We start from the raw sequence: 16,952 nt of genomic DNA on the forward strand, positions 1-16,952 counted from the left end.
TACGTTCCTGTGAAATGCTGAGCAGTGTTCAGCCTGACTTTATTTTGTTTCGGGAGTGGGAAGGGAAGTTTCCGTCCTGCTGCCGGATCACAGCACTGTATACCCCCTTCAGGACCTCCTACTGCAGGGTTAGTGTGGCAGAGAAGCACTGCTTTGCTGGACCTTGTATATGTACAAGATCTAGCACTTCTGGGTAGGGGGCGCATGCACACACACTCGCCGCCTTGGCTACGCTGTCATTCGCTGCAGCACAAACCGATCAGTGAGTTCCAGCCAATGATTTATGGCTGGAACCTGCTGATCAGCTGAGCAAATGACAGAAGAAAGTTTTGTGTTGGTAAACAACACAGAGCCCTCTACAGACAGCAATGATGTGCCGTTTTTTTAATCTCCCTGCAAGGTATTAGATAAAAACACCATACAGTACGCACAGTAAACATTGTAGGCAAACCGTTAACTGCCTTGATTGCCCCTAAATGTTAACCCCTTCCCAGCCAGTGTCATTAGTACATTGACAGTGTATAGTAATAGCACTGATCACTGTATTAGTGTTACTGGTGATGTCAGTGGCAGTTAGTTCCTCCCAGCGCCAGTGTCAGATTGCCTGCCGCACTATTGCAGTCCTACTATAAGTCGCTGATCGCTGAGATAACTAGTATATAATTTTTAAAAAATTTCAAATTCCATTATATATCCCATCGTTTGTATATGCTATAACTTGCACACAAACCGATCAATCTACACTTATTGGGATTTTTTTTTATTTTTTTACCAAAGACATGTAGCACAATACATTTTGACCTAAATGAAAGAAAAAAAAAATTATCTTTAAATTTTTTATATTGGATATGTTTTATTGCAGAAAGTAAAATATATATATATTTTTCCAAAATTTTCGGTCTTATTTTGTTTATATAATAAACAATAAAAAACCCAATGGTGATCAAATACCAGCAAAAGAAAGCTCTATTTGTGTGAAAAAAATGATATCTAAGACCGCAGTGCATTGCTGTATAATGATTGGCCAAAGCATACACCTGACCTGCATGCTTTGGCCAGTCACAGCACGCTCCTCAGCGAGAGCCATAATTGGCCAAAGGCAGGGTGCCTTTGGTCAATAATGGCTCAGGGGGACTAACTCCACACCCCACACTATATAAGGCTGCTTACACAGCACCCGTATAGTGTGTTATAGTGGACGGAGATAAAGAGATTGAGCTAGATTAGGCAGGCAGGTTAGTTGGTTAGTGGCAGTGTATTTGATATAAATATACAGTCAGGCTAGTGTGTGTGTGTATGTATATATATATATATATAATATACTCTGCATTCAGCGTAGCCTATATATATATATATATATATATATATATATATATATATATACAGTGCATTCGGTGTACAGTAGATAATACAGTTCAGGCAGTGTACACAGTAAATACCCATCATGTCCGGAAGGCCTCCAAGGAGAGGCAGACGCTCATGTGCCACTAAAATAGGGCAAGCAGCCTCTGAAATAATATTTAACAGCAGGGCCCGTTCCTGCCCAACAAAAGTAACTGTGTGGGGTTACCGTGTTCTGCCACCACCAACACCTAAGGCCCAATTTTTCAGCAGAGTATATAGTGCAGTCCCTATAGTATATGTACTGCAGTTCAGAGTATATAGTGCCCTCAGTGTAGTATATATAATACAGTGCAGGGTATATAGTGCAGTGTACAATATATAATATAGTGTATTGAAGTGGTTAAGGGGAGCCCTATGACAGAATTAGGAAAAAAAACGGCATGGGTCCCCCCGTCCATCCCAGGCCCTTTAGATCTGGTATGGATTTTGGGGGGGGACCCCCACGCCATTTTTTTTTAAAAATTGGCGTAGAGTTCACCTTAATATCCATACCAGACCCGAAGGGCCTGGTATGGACTGGGGGGGGGGGGGGACCCACGCTGTTTTTTAAACAATTTTTTATGTATATTGCTGGGATCTGGCAATACATTACAGGCGTGAGCAATTTTAAATGACATGTTTTTCCTTTAGAAATGCCATTTTTCTGCAGTACATTTCTAAACATGGGAAAAATGTACAGGCAGACTAAGGGGACCCCCAGGCAGGATATTTAAAGGAATATAGGAATATTTCATTTTTATTGTTTCACTTTAAGCATTCCTAAAACTGCTCCTGAAAAAACAGCCATTTTAAAGACTTTTTTTTGCATTGATACATGTCCCCTGGGGCAGGACCCGGATCCCCAAACATTTTGTATGGCAATAACTTGCATATAAGCCTTTAAAATTAGCACTTTTGATTTTTCACGTTCATGTCCCATAGACTTTAATGGTGTTTGCACTAATTTTTTGTATGTTCAGCAAGTTCTGGTGCGAACCGAACTGGGGGGTGTTCGGCTCATCCCTACTGGAGACAATGAAGCAGAATAAAGATGAACGTAGGCTTGGGAAGAATACAGTTCACGGCTGGGGAGTGGGGACCATGAATCGGCTTTAGTGCAGATAGAGAGGCTCTACTCACAAAATCCTGATAACAGGCAGTCAAGAGATGCAGGCTCCAGCAAGGTAGTCCAGCCTCCAGTCTGGAAAAGGGGAGGCCAGAGACAAGCAGTCCCCCTTCCTCTCAGCATGCAGATCCAGCAATACAGGGGGGGGACGGGACTAACTTCTAAGGGCTCCAGACTATTTGACAGAAACCCAGCCACCATCTGAGCACACCTCTGCCCGAAGATTGGCTAGGCCCTACTAAATATTCAGGCTGGATATTTGAAGCTAGAGGCAGGGAGAAGCAATCAAACTCCCAGCCTGTGAAGCCCTGTGCAGACCAAACTAAACAAGCCCTGCTCCTGTGATTAAAGCAGAAGCACAAAAACTAAGCTCACCCTACAGCATTACTGGGAGAGTGCAACACTAATGATTGGGTTGGTAGGGTTAGGGTTAGGGTTTAAAGCAGAACTTCAACCAAAAAGTACAAGTTGCTAATTTTCACCTTATTCAGAGAATTCCCACACAGTACTTTTTTCAACCACTAAATATCCTCAGTGTGACAGTAAGCAATCAATTTACCGAATTACTCTTAGCCCAGGTTGTCCAGGTTAATCTTAGACCTACCTCAGCTTGTGACTGAACAATGAAGCAGCATAGTGATGAGCTCATCGACCTGTCACTTTGATCTCTCCTCCTATCAGCATGCTTTATGTAAGCACATGAACTGATTGGCTCCTTGTGTGGTTTTTTTCCACTCATAGTCCAACCTTACTGTATTTGGACTGGAAGAGGCTGATGTCAGGTCAAATGTAGGTAATTACACTGCATACATTAGTTTAGCTTGTGTATACTAGGTTAGTGAAACATATGCATACAGCTTGGTATTGTCTTTTTTTTTTTTTTTCTAAATGTCTTTATGTGATTTTGGCAGCTGGAGACACTCGACATGGATGACTATTTCCATGCAACAGCAGACCATGTCCTGGCCCAGCTCTTCCTTAAGAAATCGAATGAATTTAAGAAGATTCCAAAGTTTGATGAGGACCAAGCCATCAATGTACCATAAAAGACATGATAAATCACATGCTTACACTGTATCAGTGCACAGAGGGACAGTCACCGACACAAGCTGACTTCAAGGACCCGGTTCAACACAGAGCATAAATACTGTACCAGTGTCTTGTGATATGACCAGTGGCACATTGAGCCAAGAACTTTGTGAAACAAGAAGTTGAACATTCCGCAGTGTCAGCCGAATATTTCGAAGAGTATCCCTCATAGACACCTCATTGTGACTTTACCAAATTTTAGAAATGCTACCACTGTACTTGGGATGCTTCCAGGGAAACAAAAAGCACACAGAGGTCCTCAAATCCAATTATTCAACCTTGTCACGTTATTTTCTTATTTAAAATGTATTTATGCTGTATATATTGTGGTTTGTTGTCTTCACAGTGGTAAATAACATGTTATATATTATTGAGGACCTATACTGAGAGATTAAATGCAGAGTTATATGTGTAGTGCTACCCCAGCAGGAGCAGCTGGTTAGGATTGGTCCTCTGTTCTTTGCCTTGACCTCCTTAAGAACTCCAGCCCCTTTGGCACACTAGGTTGAGTGTACAAATCATGAAATGTCACAGAAAAGCAAAGAAAGTAATATTTACTTCCCAGTAGTAGGACTATATCAAAGAAAACAGGCACTGAACCGGTTTGTAAAGGCACACCTAATATATTCTCACCTGATATGGTTGGTAACAAAGTAAGCATTAAAATGAATTACCAATGATAATAACATAATTTAGCATACTGGGTAATTAGTAATAAGGACTAGGCATAAGATGACACTTGGCGTCCAGATCAGCATAAACAGTAGCAAGGTTCAACAGTAAGCAGTAATAAACCTTTATTTACCGAATTTAAGAACTTTACTGCCAAAGTGCAATAATGGCAACTATGCTAGGCCTAGACTGACTAGATGTGCACTGTTCATAAAAATGAAGGAAAGGGGAGAAGGGAACAAAGAATACTTGTATGCTGTTCTTCTGCTGGCTACTGTTGGGGCCCTTTAAGGAGCGTTAGTGTACTTAACAACAGTTTTGATAAGCCAGCATGCAGTATAGGTGCAAGAAAAATGCAGCAAAGGTGTGGTATAGGTGGAGTATACTTAATGTCTTGCCTTCAGTAACTCACTCCCTGCTAGCAGTGTGAACAATGAGCAAGGGGGGCCCCCTCAGTCCTCCATGGAATGCCTCTAGGGATTGAGCGATGGGAAGTAGAGGGGAGAGGATGCTCTGGTCTCCCTGTAGCAAGGGTGCACATGCGATCGCTGCAGTCTGTGCTGTTCTGTATTGGGTGTCTCCTCTGGTCTGGCCTCTCAGCAGTCTGGTCAGTATGCAGAAGCTGTGCTCTCATCGGTTCCCTCTGCGCCAAGAGAAAAAGTCTCGTTGAACAGTCTCAGAAAAGCAGCTCTACTCCTCCTCCTTAGCCCCAGTGTCTCTTGGGAATTATAGTGCAAAGGGTCCATAAGCTCCACAATCTGGTTTCTTCTTGGACTTTAAACTCCATGATCCTCAGCATTCTGATAGGAATCCATAAGCATTTCTGACTATAGTTCATCTTCTGCTGACTGGAGTCCAACACAACACTCAGCATAACAGCAGAAAGTGAAAGTAAACTGATTCTAAAGAGGGAAATGTCTCATTCTCCATTATTCTGTAGTCCAGCACCTGGGTACATACAGAAACCAATCAAATATGCAGAAAGTACAAGTTTATTACACCACTTAAACCTGTTGATAGCTCTTTCATGAGATGTTTTCAACTTAGTTCCTTAGGGGTTGATTTACTAAAACTGGAGCGTGCAAAATCTGGTGCAGCTATATATGGTAGCCAATCAGCTTTTACTGTAACTTCAGATTGTTCAATCAATACAGCCGACCAAGCCATCGCTGCATACTGTCATAATTTTTTACCTTTTTTCTTTGCAATATGCTGGGGATATGTTATGGACAGTTCACTATTGTCCTTTTGCCCCTGTGCAAGTGTGAGTATAACAATTAAAGTAAGATCCTTATCAACCGGAAGTGACACCAATTGTTACACTTCCGGTATTATGACTCTCCCAGTAGGGGTCATTATGTGTTTATTAAGCGGTGAGGTGGGGGGGCTCCACACCCCAGATGACGGCTTCTGAGCTGAAACACGTCGGGTGGATCCCTCACGTTTACCGCTATTTGACGTTTTGAGCTGTCTTTGATCTTCCAATATGTGAGTTTATTTTTTACTATTTTAATAAACCAGTGTTTTTACGTTATCACGCTATGTGAGTTTTTATTCCTCGCATGGCATATGAATTATTCGTTTGGCCTATGTCGGACCGTTTGTGGATGTGGAAGCTGTGTTGATATCCCTCTTCCTATTGCACGCTGAGGATACTTGACGAGTTATATTGTCCAGACCGGTTGATCAACAAGCCTTTTTGACTTGCAAGACGTAGGTCTTTTCAAGTCATTAAGTTCCGGTAAACCTCTTGATGTTCCGGTGATGGCCCTGACACCTATCTAGACCCTCTGTTCACCTGTGGTTCCTTTAATGTCTACTTACCTGCCAGATTTGAGGAATTCCATCTACGTATGAACTTGGGAATTATATTTTTATCTTTTCTAAAGTACAACCCGCATAGACTTTTGGTGGTGGTTTTCTCCTTCACAATTTACTACCATTTTATATTTTGGACTTTTTTTCTTCATATGGACTTAAGTGGTTGATTTGCCGAACCTTTATGTTTTTTTTAGATATAATTTATTATCTATTTACAATTAAGATTTATATTTCACTTCAACTGTTGTTTTGAATTACACAGTGTCACTTTATTATGCACCCCATACCTTTGGTCATACAAGGTGTGATAAAGTTTTATTCATTGTTTGTATGCACGTATGACCTTTTGACTAATATATATAGCGCTACACTTTTATTTTTGTTTTGAACCTTAACCTAAGTCTATAGGTGTGTTAGCTGCTTTTTTGGTATTTTTTAGATTTCAGCGCAGCGCTGTACTTACCTCCCTATAGATTGTTCAATCAAGCTTTGACAAATATACCTGGAATATGATTTAAATGCAGAGCTGCACCACACTTCATCAACCCCTTAGATCTTTATCTGAAAATGATCTGCACTAAAACCCAATTTGAAGCATTATGCATAGACCAAGCCCCAATCCAACATTCCTTATCATTACTTTACTCATCCTTAACCACCAACAAGACCTCCCATTCTTCCACAAACGGGTCTATGGGGTTGATTTACTAAAGGCAAAAAGGCAAAAAGACTGTGCCCTTAGTGCATTCTGCAAGGGCAGTTGCCCCAAAGCGTAGTAAATGAGGTAAAGATTCACTTTGCAAAGAATACCCAATCACATGCAAGGATAATTTAAAAAAACTGCATTTTTGCTTGCATATGATTGGTTGAGCTCTGGAGCAACTGCTCTTGCGGAGTGCAACTGCACTTTGCAAAGTGCACAGTCTATTTGCCTTTAGAAAATCAACCCCAATGTTCTCCCAGGTTCAAAAAGATCACACACAAAGCTTCCTTGGCCAACAAATACCAAGAGAGTGGGTACAAATGCTTGACTTGATGGTATAGAACCCCTCAGAAACTAACACAGATAAACCCCCAGGTCTCCCAAATATGCTAAAGGAATGTTCTTCGTATATTCTGGGACTTCCAATAATTTTGAGATTCCTGCAATATAGTTAAAAACTTCATAGTGATCCTGACGGGTGTGTCTCTTGTGGACAAACCCCTTTTTTCATGACAAGCTCCTATCTATAAAGAATCACACAAATTCCCACCTCAAACGTCTTCTGGCTCCAGCTAAGGCATGTATAGCTGCAACACGGAAAGAAGAAAAAAAATTCCACTCCAATGCAGTGCTATACCAGAATTAGTGAGTTCCAGCAAATGGAGAATCTTCCCTTAGCCCTGAGAAACCAGAGAGATAAACTCTGCCATACATGGACACCTTGTTTTCTACATAAGGATGCCATAAACCACATTTAACAAGAAAACCATAACCACCTGGTCTCATAAATCCTGACAACCAGGGTGCGTTGGGGGCTGCCTGGGCGGAGGTAGAGACCCCTCCCTCTCCCTTCCCTTCCCCCACCCCCCCTTTTTGTTTCTTCTCTCTGTCTCCTTCTAATAACCCCCTTATGTGACCATCCTGTACACGGTTCCTCCACCGCTTCCTCTAGCTTCTCCCCCTCCTTGTCATAATCTATCCCCCTACTTCACTTATAACAAACAAGTAGAACAGTTGCTTTGTAAGTGATAACATTTTATTACCAGCCCAATTAGACTTATAGTAAATATGCATATGTTATGCTTGGACAGGTCACCTGACAGGTTTCTGAACACTTTTGGATCTTGTATAATAAGATTGTAAATCTGATGATTTTTATATGTGTGTTGGTTGCTTTAAGATTGTATGCTTTCCTAACAGTTGTCATTCCTTCTGTTTCCCTCTTAAATAAAAAATGAATAATAAAAAAAAAACCTACTGATATCTGTACTAACAAGAATCTTGCTCGCTATGGCAGTGGGTCATGTGACCAGCACTCAGAAATATTTCCAGTTCGGCCTGACTCTACATAACGAGTGTCTCTGCATTTTTTGATTACTCTCATTTTTCTGTGCATGGTCTTTTAAATGTAATTAAAATCCCTTCTAGGGCCCTCTTAACTCCTGATCTGTATTGTAACTCCTTTTATTTCGTAAAGTTAAAGTGCACCACATAACTTTTGACACTATTATTATTATTATTATTATTCAGGATTTATATAGCGCCAACAGTTTGCCCAGCGCTTTACAACATGGGGGCAGACAGTACAGTTAAAATACAATTCAATACAGGAGGAATCAGAGGGCCCTGCTCATTAGAGCTTACAATCTAGGAGGGGGGGATCAAGTGATACAAAAGGTAATAGCTGTGGGGGATGAGCTGATGGAGAAAATCAAAGTACAGTTGTTGGGTTGGGGCAGGATAGGCTTTTCTGAAGAGGTGGGTTTTCAGGGATCGTCTAAAAGCAAACAGGATTAGGAGATAATCGGACAGAATGGGTTAAGGAGTTCCATAGGATGGGAGAGGCTCTGGAAAAGTCCTGGAGGCGAGCATGGGAGGAGGTGGTGAGGGAGTTAGAGGGCAGGAGGTCATGGAAGGAACGAAGAGGATGATTTGGTTCTATATAAATCCTGTATAATATTAATTAAAAAATAAATTAAAAAATAATTATGTCTGGCCAAAACTTTTTTTTAGATATTATATGGAAAGATTAGAACCCTAGAAACATTTCCCCTCACATTGCAGGCACTGTTTGGGTATCCTGACAGCAACAGGTGCTGTCCGTCAGAATACAGTAGCCTGTAGGTGGATCTTTCCCTCTTTAGGGTAGATTTAGATGTGTTCAGATTGCTTTTCAGAGGCGATTGACAGGCGATAAGGAGGTGATGTGACACCTCCTCACTGCCCGTTTTAACATAATTGTTGCCAGCAAACGCATTGCAACCACATGCATTGCATGCAGTTGCGGAGCGTTTGCAACATTTCCCCGTTTGCCCAAATGGGGCGCATTTGACAGGATTGCCGCCTGCTGATTGTTACATTTCAGGGAGCTTTTTCCGCTGGAGCAAAAAGCATTGGGACCGCTGCCTGCAAATACCCCCTGTTTGCTGCCTTTTGCAGCTTCAGGGGCCGTAAAAAAAGTATCTCAACTGTGCATTTTCACCACCCCCTCCAACTCTTAATGCCCTTTTCTATATGAGGCCTTACTGTTTAACATGGAAAGAAATCTGTTAGATTTCTTTCATTCATCCTGCAGGCTAAATGAATGAAATCTACAGTATCTCACAAAAGTAAGTACACCCCTCACATTTTTGTAAATATTTTACTATATCTTTTAATGTGCCACCATGAAGAAATGACACTTTGCTACAATGTAAAGTAGTGAGTATACAGCTTGTATAACAGTGTAAATTTGCTGTCCCCTCAAAATAACTCAACACACAGCCATTAATGTCTAAACCGCTGGAAACAAAAGTGAGTACACCCCTAAGTGAAAATGTCCAAATTGGGCCCAGAATGTCAATATTTTGTGTGGTCACCATTATTTTCCAGCACTGCCTTAACCCTCTTGGGCATGGAGTTCACCAGAGCTTCACAGGTTGCCACTGGAGTCCTCTTCCACTCCTCCATGACGACATCATAGAGCTGGTGGATGTTAGACACCTTGTGCTCCTCCACCTTCCGTTTGAGGATGCCCCACAGATGCTCAATAGGGTTTAGGTCTGGAGACATGCTTGGCCAGTCCATCACCTTTACCCTCAGCTTCTTTAGCAAGGCAGTGGTCGTCTTGGAACCGTGTTTGGGGTCGTTATCATGTTGGAATACTGCCCTGCGGCCCAATCTCTGAAGGGAGGGGATCATGCTCTGCTTCAGTATGTCACAGTACATGTTGGCATTCATGGTTCCCTCAATGAACTGTATCTCCCCAGTGCCGGCAGCACTCATGCAGCCCCAGACCATGACACTCCCACCACCATGCTTGACTGTAGGCAAGACACGCTTGTCTTTGTACTCCTCACCTGGTTGCCGCCACACACGCTTGACACCATCTGAACCAAATAAGTTTATCTTGGTCTTATCAGACCACCGGACATGGTTCCCTTAATCCATGTCCTTAGTCTGCTTCTCTTCAGCAAACTGTTTGTGGGCTCTCTGGTGCATCATCTTTAGAAGAAGCTTCCTTCTGAGAAGACAGCCATGCAGACAAATTTAATGCAGCATGCGGCATATGGTCTGAGCACTGACAGGCTGACCCCCCCCCCCCCCCCTTCAACCTCTGCAGTAATGCTGGGAGCACTCATTTCTCAAAGACAACCTCTGGATATGACGCTGAGCACGCACACTCGACTTCTTTGGTCGACCATGGCAAGGCCTGTTCTGAGTGGAACCTGTCCTGTTAAAGCGCTGTATGGTCTTGACCACCGTGCTGCAGCTCAGTTTCAGGGTCTTGGCAATCTTCTTATAGCCTAGGCCATCTTTATGTAGAGCAACAATTCTTTTTTTCAGATCCTCAGAGAGTTCTTTGCCATGAGATACCATGTTGAAATTCCAGTGACCAGTATGAGAGAGTGAGAGCGATAACACCAAATTTAACATACTTGCTCCCCATTCACACCTGAGACCTTGTAACACTAACAATTCACATGACACCGGGGAGGGAAAATGGCTAATTGGGTCCAATTTGGACATTTTTACTTAGGGGTGTACTCACTTTTGTTGCCAGCGATTTAGACATTAATGGCTGTATGTTGAGTTATTTTGAGGGGACAGGAAATTTACATTGCAGCAAAGTGTCATTTCTTCAGTGTTGTCACATGAAAAGATATAATAAAATATTTACAAAAATGTGAGGGGTGTACTCACTTTTGTGAGATACTGTGTATGTTTATGGTCATTTTCATACATGTTAAGATCAGTGACATATATTGCCACAGTTGACGCTGCCAACTGCTACAGGGAGAGTTACCCAGTAGGGGTGCCCCTTCAAAATTTTGCTATGGGGCCCCACAATTCCTAATTGGTTTCCTGGTCACATTGACAACAGTTTTACCAAACAGAAAGTCAGGGAGAGTATTCAACAGCAACACTGACAGAAATAAAAAGCTGACATTGGTTCTAACCTGCTCTTACTCTACTAAATGAAATCAGTTTTACTTTTTATTTTTAAATACAGGTACTCCTCACTTAACGACCTGGTTTCGTTCCAATGACCAGATCATTAAACAAATTGGTCGTTAAACGAGGAGCCACAAGTAATCAATATTTTAAGCATTCTTAACTACTGTACTGTACTGTATTGTGAAAAAAAGGTCTAAACACAAAAATCCAGCTCAATAACGTTTTTTTAATTTGTATAAGTACAGAACACAAACGAAAATTCTGTACTGCACTGTACAATACAATGATGTATAGCATGTCGTTCGGGTGGGGAGAGCTGGTTGTAAGTCCGAGTGGTGGTTAAAGCGGAGTTCCACCCACATTTTTCACTCCTTACCATTCAGCACTAATGTGCATCCTTAAAATTAATTGGCAATTTCTTTATTTTTTTCTCTGTTCACTTACCTGATTTATGCCTATATCTAATTTCACTTCCTCCTCTAGGGGGCCATGGCGGCATTGGCTAATGGGAGATCTTGGTCAGCTTGGCATGGCGTCTATAGAAATTTTTGGCCAGCTTGACATCACACGGCTCCAGTAACATTTCACATTGGCGTCTATCGAAAATCTTGGTCAGCTTGGCATGGGCATGCCAAGCTGACCAAAATTTCACCGCACAGCACATGCGCAAGATCGGCATGTGCATGCTGGGTATCCAGCATTCACGGAATCCAGAAAGAAGGATACTGTGGCTTTAGATGCCCACACTAGAGATGGCCATGCTGTGCAGGAACTTCACAAGGAAAGAAAACGATGCTGCACAAATAGAAATCTGGGCATAGTTTACAGCCTACCTTTGTTACATTGCATGAGGCATGAGTATTCTAGTGCTATGTTTATCTTAAAAGTCATATTTCGTCCAGAACTCTGCTTTAAACAGCTAAGTCGTTAAACGAGGAGTATCTGTAGTATCAATGAAAAGTTTCAAAATATGTGCCCCAATATTGGGCTTACAGTGGCAAAGAAAAAAATATTTCTGAGTCAGCAATGTCACTGAAAGCAAATAATGTCCCTGTGTCGGTGGTATTGCTGAAATGAAAAAATGTTCCCGAGTTGGGGATTCACTGAGATGCAAACATGAGCCTAAGTTGGTGGTGTCACTGGAAGGAAAATAAAGTCTTTCCATCAGTGGTGTCATTGGAAGGAAAAAAAATGTTCCTGCGTGTGTGGCATTACTGCAAGAAACACAATTGCAAAAGCCACCCCCCCTCCTCCAGTACAGAGCTTTTTACCTATACCTGCCCCCACCCCTTCTACAAAGCTCAACCTTCCCCTTTAGTACAGAGCATTCCCTCCTTCCAACCCCTACCCCCATACACAAGCCCCCTCCTCTCCCCCAGTACACAAAGCTCCCCCTCCTTCCTCTCCCGCAGTACACGGAGCTCCCCCTCCCCCTCTAACACAAGTACAAAAATCTCCCCTCCTCTCTCTACCCCCCAGTACACAGAGCCCCCCTCCTTCCTCTCCCTCAGTACACAGAGCCCCCCTCCTTCCTCTCCCTCAGTACACAGAGCCCCTCCCCCCAGTACATAGAACCCTCATTCTCCCTCTCCCCCAGTACACAGAGCTCCTTCTCACCAGTACACAGAACCCCCACTCCTCCCTCCTCCCACAGTACACATTGCTCCCTTCTCCTCGCTTATCCCCTAGTACACAGAGCCCCCCTCCTCCCTCTCTCCACAGTACAGAGCTCTTTTCTCCTCCCTCTCCCCCAGTATACAAAGCCCCTCTTCTCCCTCTCCCCTCAGTACATAGAGACCCTTTTTCCCTCTCTCCCCATTACACAGAGCCCCCTCCTTCCTCTCCCTCAAGTACATAAAGCCCCCTTTCCTCCATCTCTCCCCAGTACACAGAGCTCCCCTCCTACCATTCCCCTAGTACAGAGCCCCCCCCCCCTCCCCTCAGTACAGACCTCCTCCCTGTACCCCAAAAACACAGATGCCACTCTCTCCCCTTTTCCCCCAGTAAACAGAGCCCTTCCTTCTCCAACTCTCCCAGTACACCAAACCCCCCTCCTCCCTTTCTCCCAGTACACAGAGACCCCCCCCCCCCTTTTTTAAAAATATTTTTATTGGTTTTATAATGCAGTACAAAATGTAGAGTTGTAGAGTACATAAGTACGTGCACAAACATAAACATTCCAGTCTCAGGCACTTAGCCCACGCAGGGGCACATAAGGAAAAAGGATTAATATATAGTAGTTCAAGGTGAGATCACCTGAGGTCGAAGCCCCCGAATCGGCCCTAGTTCGCCTCCTCCGACGCCGCCATCTATCCCAGAGTGACTTCCGGGTATCCCGGCTCCGGCGCTGTGACTGGCCATAGCCGCGATGGCGTCACTCCCACGCATGCGCGCTGGTGCCGTTAGTGCATGATCGCCATTAGAAACGGCACGCTCAGTGCGCCTGCGCCCAATGTCTACGGTGCATGCGCCGTAGACATCGGTGCCGCTATTTTTGCAAATAGCTCCTAAACCTTTTAGGTTTGGAGATATTTCTTGCACCTACAGGTAAGCCTTCATCTAGGCTTACCTGTAGGTGAAAGTGGTTGTAAAGGGTTTACAACCACTTTAAGGACTGTAACAACATACACAACAAACAACTAGTAAGACTCATGTACAACTGACCTGCTTAGCCACCCTCTCCCTCTTTATCCCAAGTACACAGAGCCACCCCACCCTTCCCTCAATACATAGAACCCCCTTTCCTCCCTCTCCCCTCAGCACACAGAGCTAGTGCCGGAGTACTGCCACACCTTGAACAAAATAAAACCCCTGCCGATAGGAATGACACTGCAGTTACTCCTGTTGATGGGAGACAGGGAGCTGTTGGAGCTCCCAGTGCGCCCCCCGGAACCTCCACATAGAGCCGGTGGCCCTTCCCCTCCTTGTCTCATTCCTGCATATGATATTATTGCAACAGTTTAACAAATGCATATTTTCTGTAAAAAATACACTGAAGTTAGTTTTGGTGCACACAAATACAATACATTACCCAATGTTCTGGTAGGATATGAAAGATGAGGCTGCAAAGAGTAAACAGATACCCAACATGTCAAGTCTTAAAAGATGCGCATTTGTCTGTGAAATGGCAAGAAACTTCTGTACTCAAAATTGTCAATAGGTGATGCTTTAAAAGCCCTTGCAGATCATCATTGCAGAGATAACCATAAATAATGGCCCTAGAATTATTATTCGGTTTTTGTGCCTGTATAAGTAATTAGGTGACTTTACTGCCATCAAAAATTGCTTTGAGGCACTGAAAAATTACACACAGCCACCAGGAGCGTATGTGAAAGCACTCCCTGCCACTGACGTAAGCTTTAATCCTTGAACCCTGCAATAGAATGGATAAATCAAAGCCAATGATCTCCAGAAGACAGATATGTGTAGACTTACTTAAAGCAAAATCCCAACATAAACGAGATGTTTTTTCTTTGGGAAGTCTTCCTACATCTTTCATTTTTTATGTGCCCATTCCTTGAAGATCACAGTAGAATTTGGAAAAAGAAAAAGACAGAAAGGGGTAATTGTGGTATGCAATAAATACAAATAGATTGCAATTTAAAAATAAAGCAGATTTTTTTCACTTTTCTTCTTATGGATCTCAAGTGCTTCTCTTAAAATATATTTAAAGATTTGCATGATCCATTATAGTAAACATACATACATCGCAAAAAAAGAGTTGAACATTTATGCCCCGTACACACGGTCGGATTTTCCGACGGAAAATCGGAGCTTGTTGTCGGAAATTCCGACCGTGTGGGCTCCATCGGACATTTTCCATCGGATTTTCCGACACACAAAGTTTGAGAGCAGGCTATAAAATTTTCCGACAACAAAATCCGATCACCTCAATTCCAACCGCGTGTGGCCAATTCCAACGCACAAAGTGCCACGCATGCTCAGAAGAAATTCCGAGACGGAACAGCTCGGTCTGGTAAAATTAGCGTTCGGAATGGATATAGCACTTTCATCAGGCTGCAATGTTTAAAATTGTTTAATACAGCGCATCTTCTTCTTTATAATGCTCGAAGAATGAAGTATTTTTGCTGCTCATATTCACACAGACTTCTCACAAACTTCTTTCTTTATTATTTATCGTTATTTCATCAATATATTTAGATTTGTCACATCGGGAAAAAAAATTTTTTTTTTTTTGGTTTGTATTGTTTTCAAGCCTAATCTTGTTGTTAATTTTTTTTTTATTTTAGATCCTGAATATTTTTGTGTGTGTTTTGTGTGCCAAGTTACCACAACACTATTATTATCTGGTATAATTGAAACAAAAATTCCTTTATTAGGGGATCCAAACCAAACAAAGAGGGAGGCAATGCTGGAGAAACAGCAGAAATTGGTGAAGCTTTTGGCCCCCAGGGCACACATCAATTATTTCATGGCAAAATTGGTGGCCTGAGGAGTCCATATCTAAGGGAGGGCAGTCTGGTCCAGAAGTCCCAGAGATCATGAAAGCAGCAGATGACATGTATGTCCCCAGGCTGTGGTCATACAAGAGCCTGCATCTTTTGTCACACCAAACGGAACACAGGTCATCACTCTCTGGTCTTCCTTCCACGCTTCCTTCCATGCTGTGGCTGTGGTGGTGGAGTTGTGGCAGGAGGAGGAGGAGGAGGATGGTCCAACTCACTCAGGTGAGTATTGGTGATTTCACCCCTCACCCCCTTAGTTAAGACTTTATAAAGAAGGTCCTCACACAGGAGGCGTTGGTCCTCCTGCATGCCCTGCAGTTTTGTGGCAGCCATGCAGGCAAAGGCCTCTTCAGGAGTGGGGGTGGCTCTGAGGGACGCAGAAGCCTCCTGAATGAGCCTGAGTGCTGAATCCTGCACGTGACTCCCCTTCCTGGGTCTTTTGTTTGGAAGGCGGAGGGGAGGAACCTGCGATTCTGTCAGGCTCCTACTGGGCCCAGGCTTCTCTTGGCTGCCACTTAGCCCCGCCTCCTCCTGGCTGCCACTAATCCCCGCCTCCTCCTGACTGCCACATTCCACAGCCTCGTCCTGGCTGAGGTCTTCCTGTGTATGAAAAAGGAACATAGTTTTAGTTTTTTATTCATCAATCACACACAATTTTCACCTCATGATTGTTGCAAATTGAATGTTAACAAATATAACAGACTATCATTCTGAGCCCAGCATTTTTCATTCTTGTCCCAATTATTTTTGCCCACTACTGTCTATTGGTATGTAAAACACTTTATTAAATCAGCAATTAGTGGTCAATAATAACATCTAGTAAACATCATTTATTTATTGACCAGAAATCTGTAGAAGAATGCTATACCTGGCTCCAGCTGGGCTCCTCCACTTCTTCCTGGCTAGAAGTCCCAGGTTGGACATCGGAAGCCTCAGCTGGGGTGGAAGGAAGAGTGGAAGGAAGAGTGGAAGGAAGAGTGGAGAGGGATTCCCTGACATCAGTCTGGTCTGACAGAAATCGCAGTCTCCACAGCCTGGGGACATAAATGTCATCTGCTGTAGCTCTGGATCTCTGGGAATCCGTGACCTTCTTGCGCTCCCTAAGATAAGTGCTCCTCAGGCCACCAATTTTGGCTTTTAAATAGGGGATGGTTGCTGTGGGGACCACCGGCTTCACCAACTCCAGCAGTTTCTCCAGTGCTGTCTGCCTCTTTTGTTTTTGATTATAATGAGGATGTTTCACCTGCCACAGACA

General features: G+C 43.2%; 1 protein-coding gene and 2 long non-coding RNA genes across 5 annotated transcripts in view; 1 reads left to right on the forward strand and 2 right to left on the reverse strand.

Annotated features, from left to right (window-relative positions):
- LOC141131998 (oxalate decarboxylase OxdD-like) overlaps positions 1–7,877 on the forward strand; it is a gene marked incomplete in the record, with an annotated part of 73,746 nt that extends 65,869 nt beyond the window's left edge. The window contains 1 exon segment of the mRNA XM_073619925.1: positions 3,421–7,877. Coding sequence (XP_073476026.1) covers positions 3,421–3,555 — 135 coding nt within the window.
- LOC141132014 (uncharacterized) overlaps positions 1–16,952 on the reverse strand; it is a 219,135-nt gene that overhangs the window by 58,092 nt on the left and 144,091 nt on the right. The gene's annotated exons all lie outside the window — the stretch shown is intronic.
- LOC141132002 (uncharacterized) overlaps positions 4,202–16,952 on the reverse strand; it is a 155,528-nt gene continuing 142,777 nt past the window's right edge. For 2 of the 3 annotated variants that reach the window (XR_012242846.1, XR_012242852.1), the window contains exons 4-5: positions 14,667–14,747; positions 4,202–5,218 (exon numbers count right to left, since the gene is read on the reverse strand). This is a non-coding gene — a long non-coding RNA (uncharacterized lncRNA). The remainder of the gene's footprint in view (positions 5,219–14,666; positions 14,748–16,952) is intronic. The other variant, XR_012242851.1, reaches the window with a different exon arrangement.

Source organism: Aquarana catesbeiana, linkage group LG01, assembly GCF_042186555.1.
Source record: "Aquarana catesbeiana isolate 2022-GZ linkage group LG01, ASM4218655v1, whole genome shotgun sequence".
In the NCBI taxonomy this organism is placed as follows: Eukaryota; Metazoa; Chordata; class Amphibia; order Anura; family Ranidae; genus Aquarana; species Aquarana catesbeiana.